Raw genomic sequence first — 16,989 nt, 5'->3', positions numbered from 1 at the left:
TTCGGGGCAATGTTATGTTCTTAATATGCACGTTTCTATGATCGCGATTTGAGCATCTAGTCATTTAATGCTAGATCATCACGTCATATCCGTTTTTAAAGCATACGTTTATTTTTTAATTAAATACAGATGTCAAATGTACCCAGGGCTAATTATTCTATATTTCAGAATAATCCTAAAATGAAGCATTTACAGTTAATATTAACTCGATATACCCTTCACCATTGCAACTTAATAAATCGAATACATCCAATCTAAAAGCATCCTATTTTGATCTGCAATTCGAAGTCAGGAAAGATAAATTGAATATCAATCTTTATGATAAACGTGATGATTTTAATTTCAAAATAATTTATTACCCTTTAGACGGAGATGTTCCTAGTTCACCATCATATGGTGTTTTATTGCACAGTTGATAAGATTCGCTAGAATACTTACATATGTCAAAATATTTAGCTCTCGCAGTAAATTTATGACGGAAAAACTTCTAAAACAGGGTTTCAGATGTCATAAATTAAGGAAAAGTTTGTTAATGGTCATTATACTATTATATCAAAGTATAATAGTAGTCTTAAATCGCCGATTGCTAAAAGTATTGCTCATCCAGATTTTAATGGTGATGTAAAAAGGAAAATTCGTAAAATTAAAATGTTTTTAGCAGCTAGTTGGGCAGATTGACTCAATGAATTGCTTTTATTTTGTTTTAACCGTGGATATAGCGAGAATACTTTAAAAAGTACTTGCCTTCTTGTTTTTCATGATAAATTCCTCATAGAAAATATAATGTTCAATATGGCGTCCTAACATAACTAAACGTTCAGAGTTTTGATTTCATTAAAATTGTGCAGATTCGTGTTATCTTTAAAACCGTTTTTGGTTTACTATGAATGTTCCAGCGTGTGACGTTTCGTTCTTTCAAATTTTACTTAGGTAATCATTTTGGAAAAAGATTTTTGCAAATATGTGTCGTGCTTTTATTTTTAATAATGATTTCTTAGTTTATTCTCAATTTTAGTACAATGGTGCTTTTCATTATGAAACTCTATGATCACACGGTTTCAAACCTTTTATTTGCTAAGGCAAACTGTGTGTGATGTTCATAGTTTCAAACAATACCTGCATCGTATATTTGAAAAGTTTTTGCAATAGGTACTCTGCAATTTATTCATTCGTCTGCAGATAGAGTCGGGATCCCTTATCATGATTTGATTTTATTCTTGATTGTTGAGATAAGAGTGAAGTTGTGCACACAAACTAGTTAATACTTATTTGAAAAACTACAGAAACAAGCTCAGTAGCAAAAAGTAACTTATACCCGGTTTAATGGCACTGGGTAAACGCCAAAGACATAGAACACAAAAACAAAAAATCACAAACAAGAAGCATGGAAGAACAGTATAAATCTCCCAGTAAATTAACATTTTACTGACCGTTCCAAGGCGGCACCTATTATATAAACAATCCTTGATAAACACACGTAGTTTTTTATATAGTATATATACACTGTGTTGTTTGTGGAGTTTTGTGTTGTTGTACCATGTTTCTGGTTGTTTATTTTGTGTTCTACGTCTTTGGCGTTTTCCCCGTGTCATTAAATGGGTTTTATGTTTAAACTTTCAGCTACTAAGCTTATTTCTGTACAGTGTTTCATATAAATATTTAGAAAGATATGATATCAATGCTCACAACCGTAAATATCATAATTTGCATGTGAGTTTTATATATGTTAATATATATGAATACTGGACATGACTGTTTTAAAAATAATGAAAGTTATAATTTTACACATAAAAAATTATATACAAGTACAACAGTGAATTGTTTTACAAGTCAACATACAACTATTATCAAAATGTATGTCCAAAATAATAAATGATACTGATTTATGAAAATAAAAGTTTGATTATCGTATTTATGACCTTGGCTAACGAAACAAAAGTTAATAAACGTGATATCATTCTACTGTTGAACATCTATGAACAATGTAAATACTGATGTGAATCAAAGCGCTTAAACCGTTGAATGGCTTTTGACCGGTAACATTTTGTGAGTATAGTCATGTAATTGCAAAATATATGTATTAACATAAACATCTAAAGATAGTATATGCTCGCTCATAGTTTCCTTCGCAAAAACGTTTAGGTTTAATGTTGATTCTCAATGAGATCATGAAGTATAAGTCACATGAAATGTGGAATACGCCAAATAGTTACTTATATGGTATGGAGTAATACTCAAAATCATATAAAACCTTATCTGGAGCTTTTGTTTCATAAACAATGCACTTTCACGGATAAAGCATTAATGATTTTTTAGTCAAATCTACTCTACACTTCAAACTCGACTTGAGGCGTATTTAATTTACTAACAGGGTATGCAGGTTTAACCAAATGCATCCCAACAAAATTCATTGGACATATTAATTAGGTTTATGTTTAAGACTTCTTTCTACAACGCCAAATACCTCTGGGTCGAATCACCCACATACTATTTCTTCCCTGTATGTTTGATGTACATTTATCTTAGTAATGCCCTCAACATATGTCACTCGTGGACAAAATGAACAGATTTATATCAGTATTGTTTTTAAATATGCATATGCATTATGCTACATGCTCAAGATATTGGACTGAAATTACTGAGACAAACTTAGAAATATTCACATACTTTCCGTTTCATTCGGCACTATGACAAAAATTGTAGCAGGTCGATAGCCTGTCAACGCTTTACGCGGTTTGATTTGAATTGTAAAAGTGTACAATATTCATTTAGTAACTGGTTAAAAGGTAGTATGTACTTACACAAGAGAATGGTTTTATGCGACACACATTTTACAAACACAATTAAAAACTAACAATCTCAATAAAAAATGTCAAGTAATAGCCGTTTTAGGCAATTTAAAACAAAGAAATTATACTGTGAAAAAACTGATTGTAGGATAATATGAAGTATCATAACTTCAATTAAAACATTATGGTTTGATATCTTACGCCTTAGCATACGGCTTAGCATTTTATAGCATCATAATACGATCCATATTTTTCCGTCTTTTAACGAGTTCTCAGAGTTTATTTCCGGGGAATAAACCTGTCTGAATGCGATGACCCACATTCTATTCTTAACTACATTATACATGTAGATATTATCGGTCCCTGACCGAAGCAAAATCTAAACACAGGTATACAATACATGTATTTATTGGATTCAGTACGCGTTCATTTTGCAACTATTTGCGGATTCTGCTTTTCTATATTGCGTTCTGTAACTCGCCGATATCAAAATATATTTCAATTGCGTTATATTACGAAAAACGCAGTGTTTCCAAACTATATTAACCGCATAACATAGACTGAAGACTCACTACGGTGCTACTTTTAGCAAGCTGATCAATATGCAGAATCCGTAGCAATAATTGCAGATTGCTTACTAGGTATTTTCGATGTTAATGTTAATGTAAATTAGGTCGTTGACAAACGCAGTTCTAACCGCACTGGGGTTGATACGCCCGTGCGCGCATTAATTCGCCAAAAGTTAAAAATGTTATGTCGATCTGCCGATGCGATTTCAGAGATACGGTTATAAAAGTCTGCAAGCCTAGCAGCCTACAGCCTAAAAACTACAGAAACAAGCTTAGTTGCAAAAAAGTTTAAACATAAAGCCGGTTTAATGGCACTGGGTAAACGCCAAAGACAAAATCACAAACAAGGAACATGGAAGAACCGCACAAAACTCCACAAACAGCACAGTGCATATATACTATGTAGATATATTTACCTTTGTTCATATGTAGCATATTCATTGGTATTGCTTCAGCTAAGCCATTATAACATGATCATATCGATACAATTTTGATGGGATTGTTTTATTTAAGAGAAAATCTTAATTGTATGACCTCCAAAACCATTAACATATATCTTATCAAGACTGCCATATCTTAATTCATCGACATTGTATCCGTTTTATACAGCGACCATGTATCTTTCATACCAAACATGCCAGCTTTCTCAATTTCAAGAAATTCATCTCTTCACAATAGCGTCTTGTTATCTTGAAATAAGAGAAGATCCGTGTACTTAAGTTGTCAAAAGACTAGACACTAGTGATTATATAAATAGTTCTTTATGTGGCTAAAACCGAAAAACATATTTTCGTCTCTGTTATTTAAAAAAAACTTACATCTAAAGATATTTTAGCAAAACAAACTTATGATCAGCAAGGCGTATATTCATGATTAATTGTATTTACAATGTCACAATATGGGAAAAAACGGTTTAAGTGTGAAATAGAATATACAAAAAAATAAGATAAAAAAACCCTTACCGCTTTTACTGCAAATAAGCTGGTTACTTCCTTGTCAGTCTCACATCCTATTACCATTTATACTGCACGGTTCAGTTTTTAAGCTGCGAACAATGGTTAAATAGCGGGTTAAGTTTAAATTAAGCATCCTTGTTATCAATCATATTGTATGCATCTTAACATTTGAAAGAAGTTGTTATTGTGGAATTCAAATAAGCATTCCACGTTATCAAGCAAATTATGTGCATCATATTATTTGAATAAACTGGTGAATATGAAATTCAAATCCCATCCCACTTAAAACGCGTATAGCAAATATAAGTCATACATCATGGTTTCAAAACAAATCATGATTCGCATGTCAAAGTAGAATATAGGGACACGTATATGTTTTGCACGAAAATAGTTTCAGATCATCCACAGCAAGTGTGAACACCCGTTTTACAACGGGGTTGGCCTCGTCCATGGGCATATTTGGCTGTCTGATGGAAAGTTATGCTAGTGTCGATTAAAAACAAATATATATGGCAGATATCTTTCTCATACTGTTCTTTATGTTAACATAAATAACTGACCGCTTCAATATCAACGTCAAGGTCAATACTTTAAAGGCAAAGAGCTGAGATATTTTATTCATTTGCTTACACAAGGGTCTGTAGAAAGTGCCAACTGATGAAATTCTCTTTTTAAATATGCAGTTACTTTTCAATGTAATGTTTTTTTTTATGATTTTACAAAAACAACTTAGTAATATCCAAATGAATCCGACACATTTGTATCTGACAAGAAAATATAGTTAAAGAATTGAAATATACCTGCCACACAAGCGCAAACTACCCGTAATTCATCTTAGAGTTCGGACACTAAAAATTCGGACACCCATTATTATTTTCAAAAATCAATTTTGCGTACCTAATTTTCGGACATCCAAAGGACATCGATTATAACTTTCATAGTTACTAAGTCTCACAGTGTGTGTGTTGTTGAGTTTATAAAGGTCTGCCTGCGCCCTGTAGTGGCTGCATTATGGCTTGACCCCGTCACATCCCCTAGTGTGACGGAAACATATTTTTGATGCCAAAGGGGGAGTTTTATTCCCACCTTTTTGTGGGATAATCGCCAAAGTAGTAATTTTGAACCCCAAATGCGTCAGGCCCTACGATGAATGACATCTAAAGTGGTCCCACAGCTCTGTAAGTCTTACAGACAAAGCTTATTGATCTTTATCCTTACAATGTATTTGCCTGGCTAGATTACCTAACCGTATACATCACTGTGACAAGTTAATTAGTTACTACCCATCCTAAACGATTTATTGCCTGTTGAAAAGGAAGTGTGATCCGCCAATAAACTTTGAAACTTGTACCCCACTTTTAATATAGACTTAATGAAGCAATAATCGTACAGTTATACTTATTGAAACATCAATAGAACAATAAAAGTCAACACATTCAATGATACAGGTAACTATTTAATGTGATGAATTAAAGTTAGAAATGCAATACTGAAGTTACAATCGAAAACACCACCCAGACACATTAATCCTGCATAACAATGTCCAAGCTCTCCACGAGATCCTCGTGTGTATAACTGTGAGTTATGTGACGTCACACAATGTGACTGTTTGATCTGAAGCTGATAGAAGGTGTTTATTCATTTCAATTCATGTATAAAATGGTGTTGAATGGGATTTTTATTAACTTGATGAAGGAGTTACACTTATAGGCGTAATAAATAAGTTTATAACCGTTGATAACTACGGATAAATTAATAAGTGGTAAAATGCAAACATGAAGAAAAAAGGCAGGTTTAACATACATGTAAATAAACTAATAATTTTCTATGAATTCGGACAGCGAACAAAAATAATTATTTTAAGGTGTCCGAACTCTAAGGTGAATTACGGTAAATACAATCAGAAATCCAACTCTAATATTGTCAACTTTTCGTATACATTTCGTAACAAATGCTTTTCGTACCCAAATTACCTTTTTTCTCAGAGAAAAATAGGTTAGTGTCGGCGGGAAAAAATAGGATAGGTCGGGTAACTTGAAACGCACCTATTTTTTATTTGGCCTAAGGATATAAGTGATGCACTGAAAAAGTTCAAAATCAAGTTCAAAAGCATTTGAATGTCAAAATGCAAATATGACCAATATCGACAGCGCTATTACATATTTTTTCATTAATAGAATCACTAAACGTTTTTAATTATATTTCATCTCTTTTGTAACACAAATATCAATATAATAATAATAATATCTTTATTTTAAGAAGGTGACATATTAAGATCATGTACAAAACTACAGAATCTTATTTTCGATATGGCCCTCTGAAACAGAATGAAAATATGGCAAATAATCATAAGACAAACATGAAGACGATGCTAACAACGATGACGATGATGATGATGATTATAAGTATGCTGTTGATGCTGACGATAATGATGCATATGATGACATGATGATGATGTTGAATCAATATTAGACAGATACTCTCAGTTAAATATAATTATGAATAAAACATCACAATTTGTATAATCACAAGTTTCCTATGAGGTACTGTTTGACCTTTATTTTATACGTATTAAAGTTTTTTGATTCTCGTATTTCCAAAGGTATATTATTCCAAACAATTCTGCTGTAATATGTAAACGATGCTTTCATATAATTAGTACGAGGTCTAGTTTGCAAAACAATATCTTTGTGTGCCATTGATCTTAGCATATATACATTATTGTCTGAAACTGTTACTAATTCTGACATATATGATGGAGCCATGCTATTCAACGTCTTGTAAACTAATACTGCTGCGTGGTATTTACATCTATCCGAGAAGTTTAGCCATTTTAGTTCTTTAAATAGATTTGTTGATGAATCTCGTTTAGATTTACCAAGTATGATTTTTGCAATTCGTATATAATTCCAATATAACAATACGATGGCCCTATTTAAGCGCATGCAGTGCTTGACAGGATCATATAAAATGTTTACGTCAGCTTTGTGTGCTGTAGTCCTATCCATCCGGATGTATCACTTTTGAATTTAATTTCATTATTTTTTCCAACCCGTGTTATTATTCTAGTTACGATCAACCCCAAAATAACATATTTCCAAGGTAAAATAAGTATTGAGAAAGCCAAATCGTGTTTATATAAGTCGACTGAATGGGTCCCTAGCAGTCCTCTGTATCCCAATTGTGGTTACATTCAAGCCGAATCATTATCAAACACGCCATATATACAAATTATTTTCTCAACTATTTGTAACTTTTATTCTGGCTTAAGGACATTTAAAAAATATGTTAAAATAACGAAAATGTGACCGATAACGTGGCTGTGTTAGTTACCAATGACTTCCATTTCAAATCCAAAAAATATATCAATAATCGTGTCCAATGCCTTATCGTTCTTGGCTAATGCGACCTAGGCCATTTGTTCCCACTCCTTGAAAACCATACATGAGATATTAGTTTAAATATCAACTTTATTGTATATGAAGAAAATATCATGCCCACGAGTAACTCATTCCGAATTGGTTTGGACGTGGGCTTTCGACAATGAAGAGAACATGATAATTATGTTAGATTTCAATTCACTTCATGTGGCCAATTGTCTCAAAGGGTGTGAGTAGAACAAAGTAAAACGCACTAATGTTATTGGCCAATATGTCAATATACTGACATACATGTATAGTTAACAAAACATAAGTTTAATTAGCATTAATGTTGTGGCAACATCATAGCCATACAAAAAATAACATACAATGAAATACAGTGGTACAAGTACACAAGAACACAAACTTTTACACGGAAGAAGAGTAAACATTTAATTTCCACTTCTGTTGCAAAATGAAAAATATACAGTGGAAACTCACAAAACCGGATCTCCACAAAACCGGAATCCTCGGGATACCGGACATTTTTCAGAGTCCTGGTTTTCTCCTTCTATTTTCAATGTAAAAAATCCCTACAAAACCGGAACCCCGGAATTCCGTATACCGGACAAAAAAAATCGAGAAAATTCGTTAGTTGTCAACGTAATTTGATCTCACAAAACCGGACGTATATTTGTTAAAATATGTCAAAATGATTTTGTGTATTAGGAATTCGCGAATCGCGTGTAACTTTGTGTTGACAGCCTGTGCGTCGTAAAATATTGCACCTGTGATGTTGTGATAACTCGATAATCGATAATGACGATTGCGCTGTTGATTGACTGCCGCGCCATAATAAAACGATAATCAAACTTGTGAAAAGAAAATTGATTGAAACATGATTTTGCTTGTCGCAGAAAATAAAGAACTAGAAACGGTTATTAAGTGATCATTTTGGAGGGTTGTTTTATCTAAAGACTTCTGTACAAACATTGATAAATTTAGATGTAATTTTGGCGATTTAGTTATCATAAGGTTTTCGAATTTTGTTAATGTTGGCCATCTTCAGTAAAAATTGCTTAAATACTTTTTTTCGCAGTTCTCTGTGTTTAGGGCAAACTAGAAGGAAATGGTATTCATCCTCAATAGTTCTCATGTTACAATTATTACAATATCTTTCGTGTCGACGAGTATTAGTATATCTGCCTATTTCTATTTGTAGATTGTGTATATTTAATATAAACTAAATATACGAGACTTAGTATAAATAAAGCATTGGTGTCCTTTTAACATGCATGACCATTACACAAACATACATTTTGACTCAAGAAAAAAAAAACCTTTCATCTCCCTTAACTATTCTATTCTTAGGTTTTTCCTTAGTAGATAAGGACCTTTTTCAAATCTTGAAATTTGGGGGAAAATATAAGAAATAATTAAGATTTCATTTCATAAAATTATTGCCTTTTTCGCTCAAGTACATTCTGTCTCACAACTGCCCTTGAACTGAAAAATAAAATGTCTTCACAAAAGCTCAACTGGATAATTTAGCTACCTGCAGTGAATATTCAATTTGAATACTTTTGGGAATGATTTACGTGTATGCAACCTCGGTATCAAAGAGCAAGATAATTATAATATAAGTGTGTTTTCAGATGAACTACCGGGAATGGTAATTTTTGGTGCAAAAACAACACGAGCGAGTCTGTTTAAATATACTGTTACATTTGAAAGAAAGGTTCGTTTACAAGGCAAACTTAACACGATGTCGTGTAATAATCTAATAGAATATTAAGAATGTCAGACTATTCAAAAACAATGCTAGGAAACATGAGCAGCATAAAATGTATACCGATTTAAAAATAATAATGTTTTCCTTTCAAATGCTTATATCTTATATTTAAAAAACATGAAGGTAACTGACACGAGCACATGCTACAAACAAGAGGCATTGACATTTGCGGTTCCGCCTTCCGTCTGGACTTTCTGTGAGGGTCGTAAGATAACGGTACTGGAGGCCATAGAGTGCGAGGCTGAGCTAGAACAGGAGAGAGATGTCATAGACGAAAGTAAGTATCAAATCGTTGATTTCGATTACTTTGCATTGACACTGAAACACAGTCTAGTTCGACTAAAATGGTTTTCAGACGGAATGACCTTAGAGTGATGTTATAGTTTAGGTGTTGACATTTCATCCAAAGGATTGTGGGTACGATTTTCAATAGGGGAAATTTTCTCATGGCTTCTCAATGTACACCAATACTGGTTCTAGGGCTTAAAACATTGTTTGGTTAGGGTTACATCTTTTTCAAAAATAGGTAGGGTAGGTAGGCTTTTTTTATTAGGTTTATATAAGAATGTCATTTTCATCATAGCGGAATGGTGTTAAAGTTATCTTCTAAGTAAGCATATAAGGTTTTAAACTACAAATTGAAATGCAATTAAAAAAAAATAATATTAATTTTTTTTTTTTTTTTTTTAGTTTTTCATTTTTTTTTCAAATTGACTATACAAACGGTAGGGTCGGCGCCTATTCCGTAGGTAGGGTCGGGTAACCCGAACCAAATATATTTTTTTAGGCCTAGTGAGAGTAATTATATAAGCTCAGCTATAGGCTTTCGTCACAAACGATCTGAAATAACACTTCTTTATAATGTTCGATCCTCATTTTATAATGATCGTTTCAGGCACCGGGCTCTACACCGGCTATATTGTTGTTGTTTTTAAACTTGAATATAAAAGTTATAATATTTTGACATATTGTTTAACAAATCTACAAGAAACAACCCTTTATGCTTTTGCCAAAAAACTTCATTCCCCATGTTGCCTGATTCTACAGACTTATAATTGTGTTATCATTGCTATGTTGTTCGTGATCGTGTGTTCTCAAGTCAGCCTGAGCAATACATCTACACAAAACAGTTACGTGATATGGCAAAGTTAATATAGTATAAATACCAAATACCTAATAATACGAAGTAAAAGGGAAAAAAAGCAAAAGAAAATATTCTAAACACCCATTTCTGTTTTAATTTATGAACGAAGAATATGCAGTGTAAAAACAGTTTTGATAAGATTTAAGGAAAACAGAGTGTATTTGGTTAACGGCTCGGCCGTGAATTTGCAGTTCGATGAAGCTCGTTCGCGCTTCTTGGAAAATTTGCAAAATCGCGGCCGAGCGTTCACACTACGTGAACGCATGAAAAAAGAATCAATCCTTATGTTGACATTTTCCGCTTTTTCCTGGGAATGTCCATGAATTATACACATTACAGTCTTTCCCTCAGACACAATATCCATCGCTATCAAGTGTTACTAGGGAAATCTCTTCTGAAGCGAATAGATTAAGAAATAACATATTTATTAACTTGTTGTCAATTAAAATGACTGTCCGCCATATTAAGTGATCAAAGATCATAAAATAGTGTATTCATGTTACAGTATTACATCGAAGGACGACTCCTACGTACAAAACAGTATGTCTATGGCAAAGTAGGGACTCAACCTCATGTGTGCAAAACAAATGTTGCCAATATGGTTGGTGGTTCGCTGCTCATACTTGCAACAAGCATTGCTGCGAAAGGCATGAGAACAAAAAGATATGGACCGAAGCATGTGTCGAAGGCTACACCCGCCGCTTCTAGTACTGAACTCCAACCGCTTCTAGTACTGAACTCCAACCGCTTCTAGTACTGAACTCCAACCGCTTCAAGTACTGAACTCAAGCACACGTATATCAATAGTGCATTTTATATATATGACGTTGAACCATGTCCATTTTCTTCGAACTATATTCATTACTTTTTTCTTGTTATGAAGTTGAAAACGCGTGCCATTTTAGACTCTTGGAAATTTTATCTTATCATACAATCACTTTTTCGAACTGGTATATACAAGTTGTAAAAAAAGCTTATTTAAAATAAATGGCTTGACTGGTCTCTTTATATTTGCAAATAACATTTTCATTTTAAACTGTGTTAATATATTGTTGTTGTTCTCTTAATTTTCAACTTTTCAAACAAAACTGCTTCAAAGAGATATAATTAACAAGACATGATCAGTTTTATATACATGTTCATAGTTCCTAAACACCGTTAAAAATATAGCGCGTTTTGTGTCCGTGTTTAATAATCATATTGCTCTTGAATCAAACATGACTTCCTTTTTACCGTTTTTTGGTCTAAAATTACTGTTTCATATGTCTGATTATTTTCATTTTAGATTGATCTTTAAACTTTCACTGCGAATATTTAACCAGAATGTATTCGGATTATGTTGTATTTTGTTGTGTCCAAAATGTGTGCATAAATTTTAAGTTTGTATAAAAGGACTCCCTCATCGGTTTTCAAATATCAATTTTTCCTAGCCAGTATTGTAAATTGCTGAACAGAAGGAAATCCAAGTTACAGAAAGGTTGCAACATGCTTTAAATGTTTTAACTTCAAATGTTCAAATACTGTTTCACTTTGAACAGATTTACTAACGCGACTGAGTTAAAACATAAAGTGCGCGCATGCGTCACTGGCATTACTACTAGTGTTTGAAAATCGGACTCCAATTGCTATCGATAATCGAATCGAATCGGACGAAGCATTTCGATTTACTATCAGGCCATAATCGAAAGTTCATAATATACTTTGGGAATACATTCTTATACATAGTATCATCATGATCATTTAATTTGTTTAATACGGAGTCAGTAAGTGAAATACTATAGTCATGCTTATTGAAGCAGTTAATAAATGTCCATGAACTTGTAATGACTTTAATAACTTCTCGAACGAACATTACAACAAAACACATTTATCAGATGCAAAATGATGCACAACGCATCAAGTACATGTAAGTTACCGCATTACAAAAACATACTTTAATACCGGAAGTAATATTAGCGACATCGATTTTGGACAATGACTATCTATTGTCGCCGACATTACATTGTCAGCGACGATATATCGATTGTACTCGATAATCGTTTCATCACTAATTACTACTGTATCGCAGTACTACCACGTGACAATACTGCAGGTGCTTGTGCTAAATTTTAAATCGATGTTGATGAGGATTGCTGAAATATTGCTATATTTTAAACACAATGACCAACCACAGTAACAGTTGTAAAATAAAACAGATAAAATATCTTTTTTAATTGTGTTAATGTTGCTTTTATATATAATGAAATTTAGTGCCAATCAATATGGGAGTTCTAATAAATAACACTCGTGGAATACTATGAACTTATAATGTGTTTCTTAAATGCATTTTCAAATATTTTCCTACATCTACTATTTATTTTGGATAGTAACCATGCATTTTGTGTGCTATTATATTTTTGTTTCATTGCATATCTTAATCAATTTGGTGAATGTGAAAAAAAGAATACGGATACAAATATTACTGCTTAATCTTGTCCATTCATTATCCTTATATGGTTGTTTGGAAGAGGATAACATGCAACATAGAATATGATATCTTCCTCGCTTATAAGAGTTTTCCTCAAGCAAAAATATGAATTATATTTATTTTTTTTGTCACAAAGGTCCTGTCGGTCTGAATTGAGGGGCGATTTACACTGCACCAAAAGTAGTCATATGGTTTTAAGAAACATTTAAGCACAATTTATTCTTTTATCAGTGGGAAGGTTAATCAGAAGTGTTCAACGGGCCTAATGCAAATTTTCGAAAATATAAACAAATACATTGGTCGTAAAATGTGTTAAGCATGAGAACGTTTGCTAAAAAACAGGGGGTCCAACGTGAAATGTGTTCGCCGAATTTTAAATGAGGGAAATTGTGTGAAGCCGAATAAAATGGCGGCGTTGAAAGGAATTTCGGTGTTTCAAGGATGTATTTTCACCTGGTAAGTAAGTTATATCACAGTTCTCGCAATGTAAATACGCCTACCCGGAGACCACACGTGTAAGCGTCTCTCGGTTTTTTTAACCTATGTTTCAAGAGGCCTTTACAAAAAAGTTATTGAATGTATAAGCTGAACGATTGATTGTTTACAAAGTGAAAATAGAAAATTGCATGACTTGAAACTGTGTTTTCGGCCCAAGTTTACCATTCTTGTACCTGTTTTAGCTATTTGTTATTGAATATTTGCATTATTTATCTTTTCGACCGCTACTGCACTTACATGGGTATTATACGGCCGATTTTTCATGTTTAAACACCTTTTATGTTGGGTGACGAAGTTTTATGCAGATTTTATACAGACTTACAATTTAGGCTGAACATAACAATATAATTCCGGATTTCGCAGCGGTTACTCCACAACTGACAATATTTTAAGTCTACTGTAAATAGTTAATAAATATTAAAGTAAACGGAGGGGGCGTGTCTACGTCTTATATGATGACTTTTTCATTCGACAATTGTGTTCAAGACAAGTTGTGGCAAAGTTTAGAACGCAAAGAAATAGATCCAAACATTAAACTGTTGTCAGTGGTAGGAACCCACGACAGTGCTTTGAAATGTTATGGCGCCTGGACGAGAGCAGATGTACCACATGGGCGACGCGCGTCAAGCGTGTACTGCTGCAACATGGTTTGGGATATTAGATGTGTTTATGAAACTGTTTATCGATAGGTTAAAGGACAATAACATCCAAAAGACAATGTCGGATATCAATAACTCACCAAAAGCCTTGTATTTTAGACCGTTTAATTCAACGCTCACTCCGGAAACTCACCTTTCCATGTCTATACCGATCCAGTATAAAATACTTTTATCAAATTTTAGATGTTTAAGTCACGCATATAGAAAAAGGGCGACATTTAAATATTAAAAGAGAATGCCGTTTTTGTCTATTTGCCTCAAAAGAAACGTATATGTTGTTGAAAATGTGATTTATTTTCTTATGTTTTTAAGATGGACAGGATTTTTAACAGTGAAGCAAAAAACATTGAAACAACATTATTCATTGTGCATCCATTACATAAGATATACATAAATATTATAAAACGCTGTAAGATCACCACGACTTGGTCTCAATCAAAATATACCAAATGGACAATTTCGTATAGTCGATAATAATCGAGTGTACACGGGTGGGAAGTGAATGGATCACGAAAAATATTATTTTTTTTTATTCAGTCATAATGTGACAGTAAGAGAACATGGTTGTGTCTGTTAAATTGAGATTTAGCTAATTTACAAGGGTAGTGCTTGGACAAGTGGTGTACTCCCTACCTAACAAGATGGTGAATAATTATGCAAAGTCATAAACAATATTTCATTTTAGCGGATATTAAATTGGTTCAATAAGGCATAAAAGTGGTAAAACATAAGGTGTTCTTAAAAGAGGGCTTCTTACTAGAGTACTGCAAATCGAAATCAGGTATCCTCTGATCGACTTTTGACATGAAATGTTTAAATGATTAATGAGCCGGTGTTACAAAATGTAACATATGGTGTAATGCGGTTTTAAACAGAGCAATTAAAGAACACTTTATTTAGATACGTTCATAAGATGGCAACTTTAATGTGGATTTGATAGCAAGCCATAGAATCTTGGTTAATATGTTGACTTTAATACCTTAAGGGTAGTGCTTGGACAAGTGGTGTACTCCCTACTGGTTTAACCCAGGAAAGATGTACCCCGTGTATCGGTGCTTTACACCGAGCACGCGAAAGAGCCAAGGGGTCTCTTCGAAAAAGAGCTAGGGTATCGCACCCGGAATTCCTTGTATCCCACCACTGTCCTTTCCGCTTGCTGTCCCTTCAGCAAAAAACAAAGGACCCCGTTGGCAATAAGTGCTTGCACTTTCACAGGTTATCCTTGACCGCAAGGTCTAAAGACATAAACATACACATATAGACAGTACTAATTCCAACCACGTATTGAAAACAGTTTGTAAGTTATTCAGTGTTATTATATTAATTGAAACAACACTCTAACTAAGTAGATGTGTTCATACAGTAATAATATGCATTTTATTTAGAATATTAAGGGTCGATACAAACTACGTCCTTCGCTGGTGCGCACGTTCCGTAAATAGTACTAAATACCGTATTAAATTATATAATTATAATATAGCATTTTTGTTATATTAACCTCGATGTTATTTCATGCAGTATAATGCGATTTCAATATTGTTCTGGTATGGCAATCTAAGGGAGATAACACAGACAAGTCACCCTACTTGCTCAATATAGTTATATGCCATTGTAATCTTTAATACATGCATGTTCTGTACATGTTATAGGGCTATATCAATTTTATCAAAGTTTAACGTTTGTATAAATACAAATAATGTTTAATTTATACAAGGCCACTTTTAAGTTATATGCTTACTGAGTATTTATTATATCAAACAGTACTACAATGTTACTATCGTTATTATTTCAGTTTAAACTCAGCTTTATTACCTTATCAAACGCGACGTGGTTCTGCTCTAAACAAATGCTTGACTCAGACTGCTTACCAAAAAACATCGTTGCGTTTTTACACTCGCACTGCAACCGTAGGTTGACGGAACGCTTCTGCCATGAAAAGAAATGATGGAAAGCCACCAAAAACGTTTGCTGCGCCAACAAAATGATGGCAGTGCCAACAGATTGAGTGGCAGTCATGTGACCGCCACAAAAAGAACGTTTTAAGACATTAATGGCATCCATCTTGAAAAAGAACGCTACTGGTGATAAGAAAGGCTCTAACATAGCTTTAAGTTTTGGAATATAAACATAAACAATTCATAGGATTAGTCACCTTATATATGAGTGTTCTTGGCCTTAAAACAGGGGAAGATGCGCGGTATAACAAAATGGCTGACATTGTGCTAGTACAGAAAAAACTTATGATCAATAAATGTAAGAAATATGGAAAAAACGTCGCTACAGCGATAAGGAAAACAATTGCATTTTAACATATCGCAGGAAGCTATAATTCAACATTTAAGATCTTAAAGCATGTTTTGATGACCACGCTTTTCATTGGTCTTCTACTATCTTCCTCAAGGCTCAGTCTGGAATCCGTCATCCTCTGGTCCAGATGGCTGACCTTGCACTCGATTCGGCAAAAGTCTTTGGTGTTTTCATCTTAAGCTTAACCTATCTACTAAACCCGGACATAAATGCTGCCGTTTGCGCCTCCATGGCTGCGACAATATTCCTTTCAATGGAGGCCATAGCATCATGCAGTTAAATAGGATTCTTTTTTGCAGGTTTGTCTGCTGGCTGTTTGGATTCTCGCTTTTCATCGCAAGTTAGTGTTATCCCGAGGAAAAACGGGTCAGTAAGGTCCTGCAAGGTTGTCTACGTACTTAAGCCAGCTCTGGAACTGCTCATCATGGCAAGGGGCGAGTGCGGGATCG

At 33.7% G+C, this 16,989-nt stretch overlaps 2 protein-coding genes across 3 annotated transcripts in view; one reads left to right on the top strand and one right to left on the bottom strand.

Annotated features, from left to right (window-relative positions):
* The window catches only part of LOC128216462 (uncharacterized), an 18,548-nt gene extending 14,030 nt beyond the window's left edge, over positions 1–4,518 (bottom strand). The window contains exons 1-2 of one of the 2 annotated variants that reach the window (XM_052923037.1): positions 4,321–4,354; positions 1,431–1,446 (exon numbers count right to left, since the gene is read on the bottom strand). Coding sequence is in view for 1 of the 2 variants with exons in the window: in XM_052923036.1 (XP_052778996.1) it covers positions 4,321–4,377 (57 nt within the window). In the remaining variant the exon portion in view is untranslated. Of the gene's footprint in view, positions 1–1,430; positions 1,447–4,320 lie in introns of both variants that reach the window. The other variant, XM_052923036.1, reaches the window with a different exon arrangement.
* A 5,034-nt stretch (positions 4,519–9,552) lies between these two features.
* On the top strand, positions 9,553–12,433 carry LOC128215821 (uncharacterized). Its single transcript, XM_052922433.1, has 2 exons — positions 9,553–9,742; positions 11,115–12,433. The coding sequence occupies exons 1-2, from the start codon at positions 9,583–9,585 to the stop codon at positions 11,315–11,317; spliced, it is 363 nt and encodes a 120-aa protein (XP_052778393.1). The 5' UTR covers positions 9,553–9,582; the 3' UTR covers positions 11,318–12,433.
* The last annotated feature ends 4,556 nt before the right edge of the window (positions 12,434–16,989 follow it).

This window comes from Mya arenaria, chromosome 14, assembly GCF_026914265.1.
Source record: "Mya arenaria isolate MELC-2E11 chromosome 14, ASM2691426v1".
Lineage (NCBI taxonomy): Eukaryota > Metazoa > Mollusca > Bivalvia > Myida > Myidae > Mya > Mya arenaria.
The sequence above is the reverse complement of the archived record's forward strand: the minus strand, read 5'-3'. Positions and strand labels throughout refer to the sequence as shown.

What these genes read in the sequence shown, in the direction of transcription:
- LOC128215821 (XM_052922433.1), top strand. Translation starts at nt 9,583, where the DNA reads ATGAAGGTAACTGACACGAGCACATGCTACAAACAAGAGGCATTGACA. An exon ending in GAGAGATGTCATAGACGAAA is followed by an intron (nt 9,743 to 11,114) that starts GTAAGTATCAAA and finishes TTCATGTTACAG; the next exon opens with TATTACATCGAAGGACGACT.